This window comes from Aureococcus anophagefferens (assembly GCF_000186865.1).
Source record: "Aureococcus anophagefferens unplaced genomic scaffold AURANscaffold_5, whole genome shotgun sequence".
Classification (NCBI taxonomy): Eukaryota; class Pelagophyceae; order Pelagomonadales; family Pelagomonadaceae; genus Aureococcus; species Aureococcus anophagefferens.
The window spans coordinates 1,188,311-1,200,799 of record NW_008705565.1 but is presented as its reverse complement, the minus strand read 5'-3'; the positions used below and the strand labels follow the sequence as shown (position 1 = coordinate 1,200,799).

Genomic DNA, 12,489 nt, shown 5'->3' with positions numbered 1-12,489 from the left:
CGCGGGCGCGGCGGACTTGGCGCTAGCAAACGGTCGCGCCCCGAGCTTCGTCGATCGGCGCCCCGAGCTTGTAATCTTTTGGGAGAGATCGAGGCGCCCGGGAGGGGCCGTGGACGTATCCTTCGGACGCATCCGCCCTCGCCCCCGCCCTCCCGGGCGCCCCGACCCGCCGCGGACCCGGCGAGTCGTCAACGACCGACGCGCTCGAAATCCTTCCGCGGCGCGGCCGGCGGCCGGCGCGCCGGGACCCGCTCCGCTACGTCTTCGAGTCCTCGGTGCACGCCAAGCGCATGCAAGCCCGGCCTCCCACCTCGCGGCCCGCCGGCGGCGTGGTCCGCGGCGGGCACCTCGACGACGGCGAAGAGCGACTCGCTCTTGCGCGGCGCGGCCGGCGGCCGGCGCGCCGGGACCCGCTCCGCTACGTCTTCGAGTCCTCGGTGCACGCCAAGCGCATGCAAGCCCGGCCTCCCACCTCGCGGCCCGCCGGCGGCGTGGTCCGCGGCGGGCACCTCGACGACGGCGAAGAGCGACTCGGCGCGGCCGGCGGCCGGCGCGCCGGGACCCGCTCCGCTACGTCTTCGAGTCCTCGGTGCACGCCAAGCGCATGCAAGCCCGGCCTCCCACCTCGCGGCCCGCCGGCGGCGTGGTCCGCGGCGGGCACCTCGACGACGGCGAAGAGCGACTCGGCGCGGCCGGCGGCCGGCGCGCCGGGACCCGCTCCGCTACGTCTTCGAGTCCTCGGTGCACGCCAAGCGCATGCAAGCCCGGCCGCCCACCTCGCGGCCCGCCGGCGGCGTGGTCCGCGGCGGGCACCTCGACGACGGCGAAGAGCGACTCGGCGCGTCCGGCGGCCGGCGCGCCGGGACCCGCTCCGCTTCGTCTTCGAGTCCTCGGTGCACGCCAAGCGCATGCAAGCCCGGCCGCCGACGTCGCGGCCCGCCGACGGCGTGGTCCGTGGCGGGCACCTCGACGACGCGGAAGAGCGACTCGCTCTTGCGCGGCGCGGCCGGCGGCCGGCGCGCCGGGACCCGCTCCGCTACGTCTTCGAGTCCTCGGTGCACGCCAAGCGCATGCAAGCCCGGCCGCCCACCTCGCGGCCCGCCGGCGGCGTGGTCCGCGGCGGGCACCTCGACGACGGCGAAGAGCGACTCGGCGCGTCCGGCGGCCGGCGCGCCGGGACCCGCTCCGCTTCGTCTTCGAGTCCTCGGTGCACGCCAAGCGCATGCAAGCTCGGCCGCCGACGTCGCGGCCCGCCGACGGCGTGGTCCGTGGCGGGCACCTCGACGACGCGGAAGAGCGACTCGCTCTTGCGCGGCGCGGCCGGCGGCCGGCGCGCCGGGACCCGCTCCGCTACGTCTTCGAGTCCTCGGTGCACGCCAAGCGCATGCAAGCCCGGCCGCCCACCTCGTGGCCCGCCGGCGGCGTGGTCCGCGGCGGGCACCTCGACGACGGCGAAGAGCGACTCGGCGCGTCCGGCGGCCGGCGCGCCGGGACCCGCTCCGCTTCGTCTTCGAGTCCTCGGTGCACGCCAAGCGCATGCAAGCCCGGCCGCCGACGTCGCGGCCCGCCGGCGGCGTGGTCCGCGGCGGGCACCTCGACGACGGCGAAGAGCGACTCGCTCTTGCGCGGCGCGGCCGGCGGCCGGCGCGCCGGGACCCGCTCCGCTACGTCTTCGAGTCCTCGGTGCACGCCAAGCGCATGCAAGCCCGGCCGCCGACGTCGTGGCCCGCCGGCGGCGTGGTCCGCGGCGGGCACCTCGACGACGGCGAAGAGCGAGTCGCTCTTCCGCGGCGCGTCCGGCGGCCGGCCTCCCGGCCGTCGGCGGACGTACCTGAAAGGTTTCAACCCCTGATTCGTGCGCCTCGTCCGTCGATCGTCGCCGCCGAACCGCGTCGATTCCCCCGCAGGCACCCGCAATCTCGACCATGCACGTCATCATCCGCGCGACCGTACTTTCCTGCGCCTTCACCTTCGCCACGGCGGCGGGGGCGTCAAGCTGGACGAGAAGCTGACCGCGGAGCCCGCGGCAAGCAAGGCGAGCTGTGATTTATGCGTGGACGAATGGGTTGTTCTTCTTGCGAATGGGCGATCGGGGAGCACTACCATCGTGGATATGTTGAACGAACTTCCCGGCGTGTACATCGCGGGCGAGCGTGTGTCCCGAAACGAGGACGATGTCATAGATGTGCTCTTCGATTACTACGAGACTGCCACGTATAAAGATCAACGCAGTGGGCCTTTCCAAACGCTTGGGAGAGTTGAAGAAGAGGTCGTTCTCTGCGAGATTCAGCACGCGGTGAAGGTAGCTCTTGGGCCCATTCCACCCAATACCAGGCTGATTGGGTTCAAAACTTTGCATGCAGCAATCAGCAGGCAGAGACTTGAATGGCTGCGCCGTGTTTTTCCTTGTGCCCGATTCATTCACAATTATAGATTAGATGTCCATGCGGAATTCTCGTCAAAGCCTATGTTTGCAAAACAAGGAATCGAAGAGCACGACTTGCAATTACGTAATGACTTGCTCACTAGCTCCACATACAAGCATTTTGATCTGCCTCTCGAGAATTTTTCAGTGAGCCGGTTCAACGAACTACTTCGTTTCGTGGGAGATGAGGATTGCGCCTATACTCGAGTGAAGCGCTCCAACAACCACAATTTCAAAAGCGATAAGAGTACCGCGATCGAATGTAACACGACGTCGTCTCGAATCCATAAGATTTATTTGAAGACTTTTACCCAGCCTGTTGCTACGCTGCTCGGCTGCTTTCAAGACCGCTGGAACACGAGCCCGTTTTCAGAGAAAGCGGATTTGCCCCGGCTCAAGCTTCATATTCCTGAAGTTTTGGGCGAGTACTATCTACACCAGCAAATCGTCGATTCCGGCTGGAGAACTTCCGAACTCTCCGAAGCTGATGTGGTCATACTCGATACCTTCCCTGTGCTCAGCCATGCCGTAGGGAAGTGCCGTGGCGTGGAACACTACAGTAGACAGCAGGAGGTTTTGCAATGGTTGAAACGCAAAAAGGTGACTGCTCGCATTGCGTTTATATGTGGATCATGGAGATGCAGGTTTGCACTGCGAAATGAACAATGGAGAGTTTTACAACAGCGCAAAGCGCGATTGCTCATCAATGAATTAAATCCTAAACGGACTAACTGGCGGCACGATGTCAAAGCATATGGGATCGTTGTTCCTTACTCTGCTCACCACGAGATTCGACGGAATCGATATCCAAAATTTGTGGATTTTGCATTTATTGGGAATCGCAGGGATCAAACCCGCTCTACCGATCGGGTGCGTCGTGCACTAGTGCAGTTGGCATCAGAGCAAGATGTTATGATCAAATGGGCAGACCCGAGAACCGAAACGGCCTCCTTGTATGCTGAAACCATGATGCACGCCAAGTGGTGTTTTGTCCCCCGCGGAGATAGTCCAAACAGCCGCAGACTCTTTGATGCCATGATCGCTGGTTGCCTACCAGTGATAATTAGCGACAATATCGACCTGCCATTTCCTGATGTAGTAAAATTTTACCTTACGCGGAGATTGCCATCACGGTCTCCGAGGATGAATGGTCTCGCGATCCGCGTCTCACGCTGAGGCGCCTTCGAGAAATTTCAAAGAATGAAATCTCTAGCAGACAAAATACTATGGAGCGCTATGTTCAGATGTTAGATTGGCGAGACGGAACAGAGATGCTCTCACAAATTGTCTTGGCCCTGAAGAATCATCGTGTGTCGCGGCGACAAATGACGCGTCGGTAGTGCGCTTCGTCAACACGGGGCTCGGCACGACAGCGACGCATGCGGTCCACGAGATCGCGCTCCTTGGGCATGGCCTCTTGTCACTTTCGGCTGTGCTGTCACGCGCCGCCGGCCGCCGTCGAGGCGCACCAGCGCCTCGTTCGATGGTACGAGGAGCGGCTCGGACGACGGGGCGCCGAAGACGAGGCCCGGGCGTTGTTGGCGTCGGTGCTAACGCGCGGTCTCGAGGTCCTCGGTGATGTGCCGTATGCGATCCTTGTACCCGAGCTGCTGGCGAGCCTCGGGGACGGGGTCGTCTTCGTCAACACCGTGCGCGACGCCAAGGGGTGGGCCGCGAGACGCGCGGCCGTCCATGGTGCAGACCCAGTGTGCACGTGCCCGCCGTACTACGCGCTCCTTTCGTGCGGCGCCCTCCTCGAGACTGAAGGCGCCGCACAGGCGCGCCGGGCGCTCGCGCCGCGCTACGCGGCTCGACGACGCTTCCTCCGCGAGCGTTACGGCGCTCGTGTCCGCTGTTGTTTGGCACGGATTTGGGTGTCTTTCCGCGCATAAATTATAATAGTTTAGGCTGCTACGCGCTCCTACCATGGATGGCGGAGCCCTCAGATTAATTAAATAAACACAATAAACAATGACGCGTGTGGAGGGGTTGCGTAGCGCGCATAAAAAGTGCAAGTTCCTCGCATACCAATGGCCTGAGTGCGGCGGCGGCGCCGCCGCGGGCGCGGCCCGCCAGCACGCGGGGCGCGCGCGGCTCCGGCTCCCGGCGCGCGCGCTGGACGTCCTCGGGCACGTCTTCGCGTAGGCGCGGGCCTTGATGGCTCGTGGCCTGCGAGGAGCTCGCCGCCCGCGCCAGGACTTGAGCTCGTCGGACGACGATGTGCCGGCGCCCCAGCGCCCGCGCCGCGCTGCTCTAGCGTCGTCGAACTCGTCCGACGACGATATGCCGGCGCCCCGGCGCCCGCGCCGCGCTGCTTCACCGTCGTCGAGCTCCTCCTCCGACGATATGCCGCGCCTGCTATGCGTCTGCTATGCGTCTGCCATGCGCCTGCTATGCGACTGCTATGCGCCAGCTATGCGCCCGCTATGCGCCCGCTATGCGCCCGCTATGCGCCCGCTATGCGTCTGCTATGCGTCTGCTATGCTGGTGTATGCCGTGGCTGGTGTATGCCTGGTGGTCGGCCCCCTCTGCGCGGGGCGCGCCGGCGAAGCGGCACGATAACTGCTCGCGATGATCGTGCCGCGCGAGAGGGTGCCGCGCCTAGAATCGAGAAGAGAGAGCAGCCGCCGCCGATCCGTCGCCATGTTCGCAGCGCGCCAGGCCCTCCGCACGACGGCCCGCGTGGCCGCCCGGCCGCTCGCCGCGCCCGCGCGCCGGCCCATGTCCTACGACGCGTTCTACAAGTCGGCGCTCAAGTCGAACATGTCGCAAGTTACGTTCGTCGTCGCGGGCGCCGTGATCTTCGAGGTCGTCTACGGCATGGGCACGGAGGCCATGTGGAGCCGCGCCAACGAGGGCGTACGTCGCCGCCCGCCCCCCCGCTCCGGCCCGCGCGGTTCCCCCGGACGCGCGCGCGGCCGGCCGCGACGCTCGAACCCCCCGCGCAGAAACTCGCCGACCAGGTGGACTGGAGCAAATGGGTGCGCCGCCGCGTCCCGCACCCGCGCGCCCGCACCCCGCCGACCGCGCCTCCCCCCGCAGAGCGCCGACGACGACGACGACGAAGACGACGACGACGAGGACGAGGATTAAAGCCGCGCCGCAGCCGCCGCCGCGCGCCGAGCCCGCATGTATAGGAGACCCGGGGCGCCCGGAAGTTTTTAAGACGAGCGCTCCAGACTGGGCCGCGGCGTGACGGCGCGCGGGCGGAATTCGGTGGCGTCGGTGCGCGCGCGATGGCAGTCGAGACGCGCTCCTCCAGGAAGCGCGCGCGCGCTTGCTTCGACGCACGCTACGGGTCCAGAGAGACGACGACGACGACGAGAAGCATGCGGCTGCGACGGCGTCCAGTGCCGGACGGTTCGGCGGTGCTGAGGCAACTTGAACAAGCGATTGAAGAGCGCGCCAGGATCGAGCAAGATGGGCTCTGCATCAATGCGGCGACTGCTGCTGGCCGCGATCGCCGTGGCATGCGCGCTCAAGACGCCGAGCGCGCCGCAAACGAAGCCGCTCCTCAAGCGCGGCGCGCAGCAGCTGCTGGCCCTCGCCCTCGCGACGACGTCGCTGTCCGCGCCGTCGATGGCGGAGGAGTCGTCGGCGGGCTTCGAGGAGTTCGCGGCGCAGGGCGGCACGATGGAGGCGCGGCCCCAGTGCTTCTTCGACGAGTGCGGCGACCAGTCCAAGGCCTGCTTCACGAACCCGAGCTGCCTCAAGGGCGTGACGTGCCTCGGCAACTGCCGGGGCGAGCAGGAGTGCGCGACGCGGTGCTTCAGCCGCTTCGGCTCGGAGAAGCTCAACGGCTGGCTGAGCTGCACGCTCGAGGAGAAGAGCTGCGTGACGACGGGCGTCAAGCAGGACACGAGCGCCTTCTACGCGGACGCGCCCGCGCGCCTCGCCAGCTTCGACGCCAAGGACCTCGAGGGCACGTGGTGGAAGGTGTTGGGCTACAGCCCCAAGTACGACTGCTTCCCCTGCCAGGCGAACACGTTCAAAGCCGCGAACGCGCCGGCCGTGAAGAACGAGATCGAGTTCCGCGTGCCCAAGCCCGGCGGCGGCTACTGGCAGAACGCGTTCACCGAGAGCATGGTCGCGGAGCGCGGGCCCCAGGGCAAGGCGTCCTTCACCGTCGAGGGCAAGATGTACGGCCTCACCTTCCACGAGCAGTGGTACGTCCTGGGCAAGGGCGACAACTCGAACCCCTTCGTGCTCGTCGCGTACAAGGGCGACACGCAGCAGGGCCCCTACGAGGGCGGCTTCCTCTACACGCGCGGCAAGGGCGACTACGCCGGCAACGCGAAGCTGCGCAACACCGTCGACGCCCTCGCGGCGAAGAACGGCCTCGACCCCAAGGGCTTCTGCGCCATCGACAACGCGTGCCCCGCCGACGGCGTCTCCCAGGCGGGCGCGTCCGCGGCGGACACGGCCGCGGAGAAGCTCACCTGGAAGGACGTCTTCGACCTCGCCGAGTGGTTCCGGCCGGGCACCCTCGCCAAGTCCGACAGCTTCGACCCGAACAAGATGATGTAAGCGCCGTGCTCGTCGTCTCTGCGTGCCGGGGCGTCGCGTCGCGCGGTCGGTGCGACGCTCGGGGGTGCCGCTCGACTGGCTCTACATAGGCTTACGCCGTCCCCTCGCGCTTCTTCCGCGCGGCCTCGGACGCCTCGGCCGCGCGCTTCTCGCGCGCGGCGATGGCCTCGTACTCGTCCTCGCCGTCGCTCTCGAGGTCGGCGACGTCGCTGGGCCGGACGCGCCGGGGCCGCACGTGGATGTTCGCCTTCATCGTGTCCGGCAGGTCGTACCAGTCGTCGGGCGCCTGCTCGCCCTCGGGGTCGACGGGCGTCGCGAAGACGCCGTCGAAGACGCGCCGCGCGCCGTGCCAGTCGTCGAAGAGGCGCAGGAGCTCGAGGTTCGGGATCTCTTTGCGCGACGCGGGCCGCCACTCGACGCCGGCCTCCGCGCGCTTCCAGGCGACGCCGTCGGCGTCGCGGATCTCCTCCTTGAACTCGTCCGGGTGGACCTGGGCAGCACGAGAGTGATTCAACGTCGCTTCAACGTGAGTGTTCCGCGCGCGCGCGTAACGAAAAACACATCCACGCTTCGAGGCCGTTCCGAGAGATGATCGCTCGTCCAAAAATCAGCCAAAACGAGTGGAAAACGGCCGAGATATGAGCCTTTGAAGTTGGGAATTTCGCTCTCTTGTGCTGCCCTGGGGTGGACCAACGTAAAATTGTGGCCGTGGTAGACGTGGAGGAAGATGCCCACGTCGTCCCAGACGCGGTGCCAGCCCAGGGGCCGGCTCTCGGAGATGAGCACGCCCTCCTCGCCCCACGTGACCTCCGCGTCGAAGAGCGGGACCCGCGCGGCGCCCGGCTTCTGCCCCTCGACGTCGTCGGCCGACTTCCAGAAGAGCTGCGTCTCGCCGCGGCCGCCGACGTTGCGGTAGTACTCCCACTGCGTGCAGACGGCGTGACCCATGGCCTCGTCCGTGGCGTAGCCGTAGAACCCGGAGAGGCTCACCATGCGCGCGCCGCTGTCGAGGAGGTGGCGGAGCATGATCTCGATAAACGTCGGCGCGTAGAAGTTGTCGTCGTCGAACATGGCGACGACGTCGCCTTTGCAGCGGTCGACGAGCACGTTGCGCTTGTGGCCCACGTTCATGTGGAACGCGGCGTCGTGGTGGTACGTCACGCGGCCGTCCTTCGCGCAGACGTCGAGCCAGTAGGGGCTCGGCGTGCCCTCGGCGCCCGTGTCGTAGACGACGAGCTCGCGCCGCGCGTGGGTCTGGGCGAGGAAGCAGGCGTAGAGCAGCGGGTGGAGCGGCGCGCGCTCGGGCGTCGTCGGGCAGATGACGGAGACGAGGACGCCCGCGCGGCGCTCGGCCGCGCGCCGCCGCTGCTCCTCGACCCTGGCGCGCGACGCCGCCGTGACGCCGCCGCCGCCCTTGAGCACGATGCGGAAGCCGCCGCCCTTGCGCTTCGTGACCCAGCACGCGTCGCTGCTGCACTTGCAGGGACGGCCGTTCTCCGCGCCGTGGAGCTGGAGCGCGGCCTTGCAGGGCTTCTCCCGCTTCTTCTTCTTCTTCGTCGGCGCGGCGGCGCCCGCGGGCGCGGGGGCCGCGGGCGGTGCCTCCGGCGGCGGCGGCGGAGCGGGAGCCGCGGGCGCCGCGGGCGCCGCGGGCGCCGGGGCCGCCGGGGCCGCCGGGGCCGCGGGCGCGGCGGCCGCGACGGGCGGCGCGTCGGCGCGCCGCGCCACGGTGAGCACGGTCTGCGCCGCGTCGCCGTCGCGCTCCACGACGTCGCGCGCGCCGAGCGCGTCGCCCCGCGACGTGCGCAGCTCCAGCGCCGCGAGGTCGACGCCGAAGTGGCCGGCGAACTTTTTCAGCAGCGAGCTCGCCTTCACGGCCTTACCCGCGGGCAGCGTCGCCATGAGCGACCGCTGCTTCGAGCCGTCCGCCTTCGCGTCCAAGGGCTCGTCGGCCACCAGCAGCACGCGCATGGGCTCGGCCATCGTATGAGAGAGGCCACCTCCGGAGAATCGGGGCTGCTCTTTGGCAATGGTGATGAGTGTTGCACCCTCTGTGGCGAAACACGATTGGCCGAGGGTCCGCGGAGCAATGGTCCAGGAAAGCGTCGCGAGGGAGGAGGAAACGTCGGAGACGTCGCCCGGATCACCGGCGTGGTGGAAGCGCTACGACGCGATCTACGCTGACAGCAGGACGGCCGCCGCGAAGGCCAAAGCCGAGGCCGAGCGCCTCGAAGCCGAGCGCCGCGAAGCCGCGCGCCTCGCAGCCGAGCGCCGCGAGGCCGCGCGCCTCGAGGCCGCGCGCCTCGAGGCCGAGCGCCTCGAAGCCGAGCGCCTCGAGGCCGCGCGCCTCGAAGCCGAGCGCCTCGAGGCCGAGCGCGCGGCCGCGCGCATCGAGGCCGAGCGAGTCGAGGCCGCGCGCCTCGCGGCCGCGCGCATCGAGGCCGAGCGCCTCGAGGCCGCGCGCCTCGAAGCCGCGCGCGTCGAGGCCGCGCGCCTCGAGGCCGCGCGCGTCGAGGCCGAGGCGGCCGCCAAAGCCGAGGCCGAACGGATCGAAGCGGAGGCCAAGGCGGCCGCGGCCAAGGCCGCGGCCGAGCGGACGCAGCAGCAGCAGGCCTTGGCGGCCGCCAAGGCCCAGGTCGAGCGCCTGGAAGCCGAGGCCAAGGCCGCGCAGGCCGCGGCCGAGCGCCTGGCCGCCGAGGCCGAGGCCGCCGCGGCCGCCGAGGCCGAGGCCGCGCGCGCCGCGGCCGCCGCGGCCCCGAAGCGGCCGGACCTCTTCCTCTACGGCGCGCCCGGCGCGGGCAAGTCCTACCTCGGCGCCAAGCTCCGCGACGACTTCGGCTACCGCTTCGAGGAGGGCGACGCGTGGCTCACGGCCGACATGCGCGCGTCGCTCGAGCGCGGCGAGTCCTTCACGCCGGCGCAGCGCGAGCGCTTCAGCGCGGTCGTCGCGGAGCGGGTCGGCGCCGCGCTCGCCGAGGAGCGCGGCGCGCGGCCCGTCGTCGTCGCCCAGGCCATGTTCAAGCGCGCGCACCGCCGCGCCGTCGCCGCCGCGTGCCCGAGCCTCGTCTTCGCGCGCGTCGCCTGCGACGAGGCCGAGCGGTCGCGGCGCCTCGAGGCGCGCGGGACCCTCGTCGGCGCGGACCTCGGCGGCCGCATGGCGTTGGACCTCGAAAACGACGACGCCGACGCGACCGTGAAATCCGACGGCGACGCGGCCGCGGCGCTCGCGGAATTGCTCGGGGCCGCGCGGTCGGCGGCGGCGTAACCTGGATTCGCGGCGCGGCTAACTAGACGTCCGGGGGGCGGCCTCTGCCTCTCAAGGGCACTCGGCGATTTGGGCCTCGACGACCACGGCTGAGTCGGCGGAGGCGCTGCTGGCAGCACGTTCGCCGCAGGCCCTAGCAAAAATTTATTTGACTGTGCCTCTTGTGGCAACGGTTTCGCGAACTCGTCCCGCCGTCGCGCCCGCAAGATGGCCTCCGAGCGTGCGTCGCTCGTGTTGGACAGCTTGGACGTGATGACGCAAGTACTCGATTTCCTGGAGGCACCCACGGTCTTCGGCGCCCGATCGACGTCGTCAACCTTTCGGGCGGCTGGAGACAAGGTTCCGGGGCGTCTCTCCATGAAAACGTTCGATTCGATAAGCGCATCGATGTTCTATCGCGGGCATTGGGAGCGAGACGAGGGCTACGACTCGGACGCTTCGTATGGATCGACGGGCCCGCCCGTGTACTGGGTCGTGGATGAGTGCTCCATCGACGGGTACGACTATCCGGTGTATGATGTCACCCATCAGCCCATCGGCGGACCGCAAGAGGATGACCTCAAACATCTCATCGCGCTGGTCAAGCCCGAGATTATGATCAGCGGCTGGTACGGGGCCACTCCGTTCGCGGCGCCGAACGGAAAGTGGTTTACCGTTGGCGACCTGTTCGATGCCATCGCAAAGAACGAGAAGGACACCCGTGAAGGTCCGTCGGATCATACATTCTTCGAGGGCGTTTCAGTATGTCGTCGGGACGATGGTCGCGTACTCCTCTCGCCCATGTGGGGCAGCTGATCGCCGGCGACGTCTCCAAAACCCGCGCGCGTAGAATCCAACCCCCGAGAGCGTCGCCGCGGTTAAGCCGCCTAGTCCCCCGGCAGCTGGAAGAAGAACGCGTGGTTCTGGACCGTGCGCGCCGCGGGCCGGTTCCTCGCGTCGTGGTCGAGCATGGCCTCGATGAGCGCCCTCGCGAGGACCTCCCGGTGGGGCCCGGCCATCTTCGGGATGGCGTCGAGGCTCGGCGGCGCGCCCTGCATGATGGCCATCTCGAGCATGTAGGGGTAGTCGCCGAACGGGTGGCGGCCGCCGGTGATGACGTGGTACATGCAGCAGCCGAGCGCGAAGACGTCGCCGGCCTTGTACTGGGCCTCGGTCATCTTCGCGGATTTCCGCACGCCCGAGTCCCACTTCAATTTGACGAACTCGCGGGCCATGTAGCCCACGGTGCCCGCGTGGCTCGACGTGACCGTGTACTCGTCGCGGCCGTTCCGCGCGTCGAGCGCCTTGGAGATGCCGAAATCCGCGAGCTTGATCACGGGCGCGCCGGACCGGGCGACCCACAAGATGTTGCTCGGCTTGATGTCGCGGTGGATGATGCCGTTCTCGTGGAGGTGCGTGAGCCCGCCGGCCATCTGCTTGCAGACGTCGACGAGGTCGAGCTTTTCGAGGTCCGCGCGGAGCGCGGGCCACCCCCTGCTCCGCCGCCGCACCATGTTCGCCAACCCGTCGAGCGTGCCGTGGCAGAGCTCCAGGGCGAGGTACAAGTACTCGTCGCCGTCCTCGGCCTGGCCGTAGACGCGGACGACGTTCGCGTGCCGCTTCAACTTCAACAAACACTTGAGCTCGTTGAGGCCCGCGCCGAGCTCGCTCAACCGCACCTTCTTCACGGCGCAGGGCACGGACGCGCTGGCGTCCATCCCCTCGAGGTCCGGCGCGGCCCAGGAGCCGCCGAGCGAGCCCGACGCCCACCGCGCCGCGCCGCGCAGCAGCGACGCCGCGGACCCCTTCTTCGGCGGCGCGGCGAGGCGCGGCGAGAAGACGCCGCGGAAGACGTCCTGGGCGTCGCCGCCGATGCGCACGCGCGGGTGGTAGGCGATGGCCGGCGACGCGTGGGCCAGCGTCGCCACTGCGCCGAGCCGCGCGACGAGCCGCCGCCGGTTGAGGCAGTGGCGCATGCCCGACGCGACGGCGCGGCAGAGCCGGCGCCGGGCGCGCGCGCGGCGGCCCCGGGCCCGCGCCTGGAGGGCCAGCGCCAAAACCCCGGCCGCGGCCGCGCGGCGCGCCGCCGCGGCGCGGAGCGCGGCCGCGCGCGACTCCGCGCTCCGCGTCCGCGCGCGCGCCTGGAGCGGCACGGCGGCGGCGTGGCGCCGGCGCCGGCGGCGGACGCAGCGGCGGAGCGTCGCGGCGGCGGACGCCTCCGCGCGCGCGGCCCAGAACGCGAGCGCGCGCCGCGCGGCCCGGGCCTCCAACGCGGCCGCGACGCCCCGGGGCGCGC

General features: G+C 69.1%; 1 protein-coding gene across 1 annotated transcript in view; it reads right to left on the bottom strand.

Moving 5' to 3' along the window:
- Positions 1-348: 348 nt before the first annotated feature.
- The window catches only part of AURANDRAFT_71154 (hypothetical protein), a gene marked incomplete at both ends in the record, with an annotated part of 13,851 nt that continues 1,710 nt past the window's right edge, over positions 349-12,489 (bottom strand). The window contains 7 exons of the mRNA XM_009036659.1: positions 349-509; positions 1,594-3,505; positions 6,577-6,598; positions 7,048-7,442; positions 7,571-8,949; positions 9,143-9,719; positions 11,123-12,334. Coding sequence (XP_009034907.1) covers positions 3,476-3,505; positions 6,577-6,598; positions 7,048-7,442; positions 7,571-8,949; positions 9,143-9,719; positions 11,123-12,334 — 3,615 coding nt within the window. The remainder of the gene's footprint in view (positions 510-1,593; positions 3,506-6,576; positions 6,599-7,047; positions 7,443-7,570; positions 8,950-9,142; positions 9,720-11,122; positions 12,335-12,489) is intronic.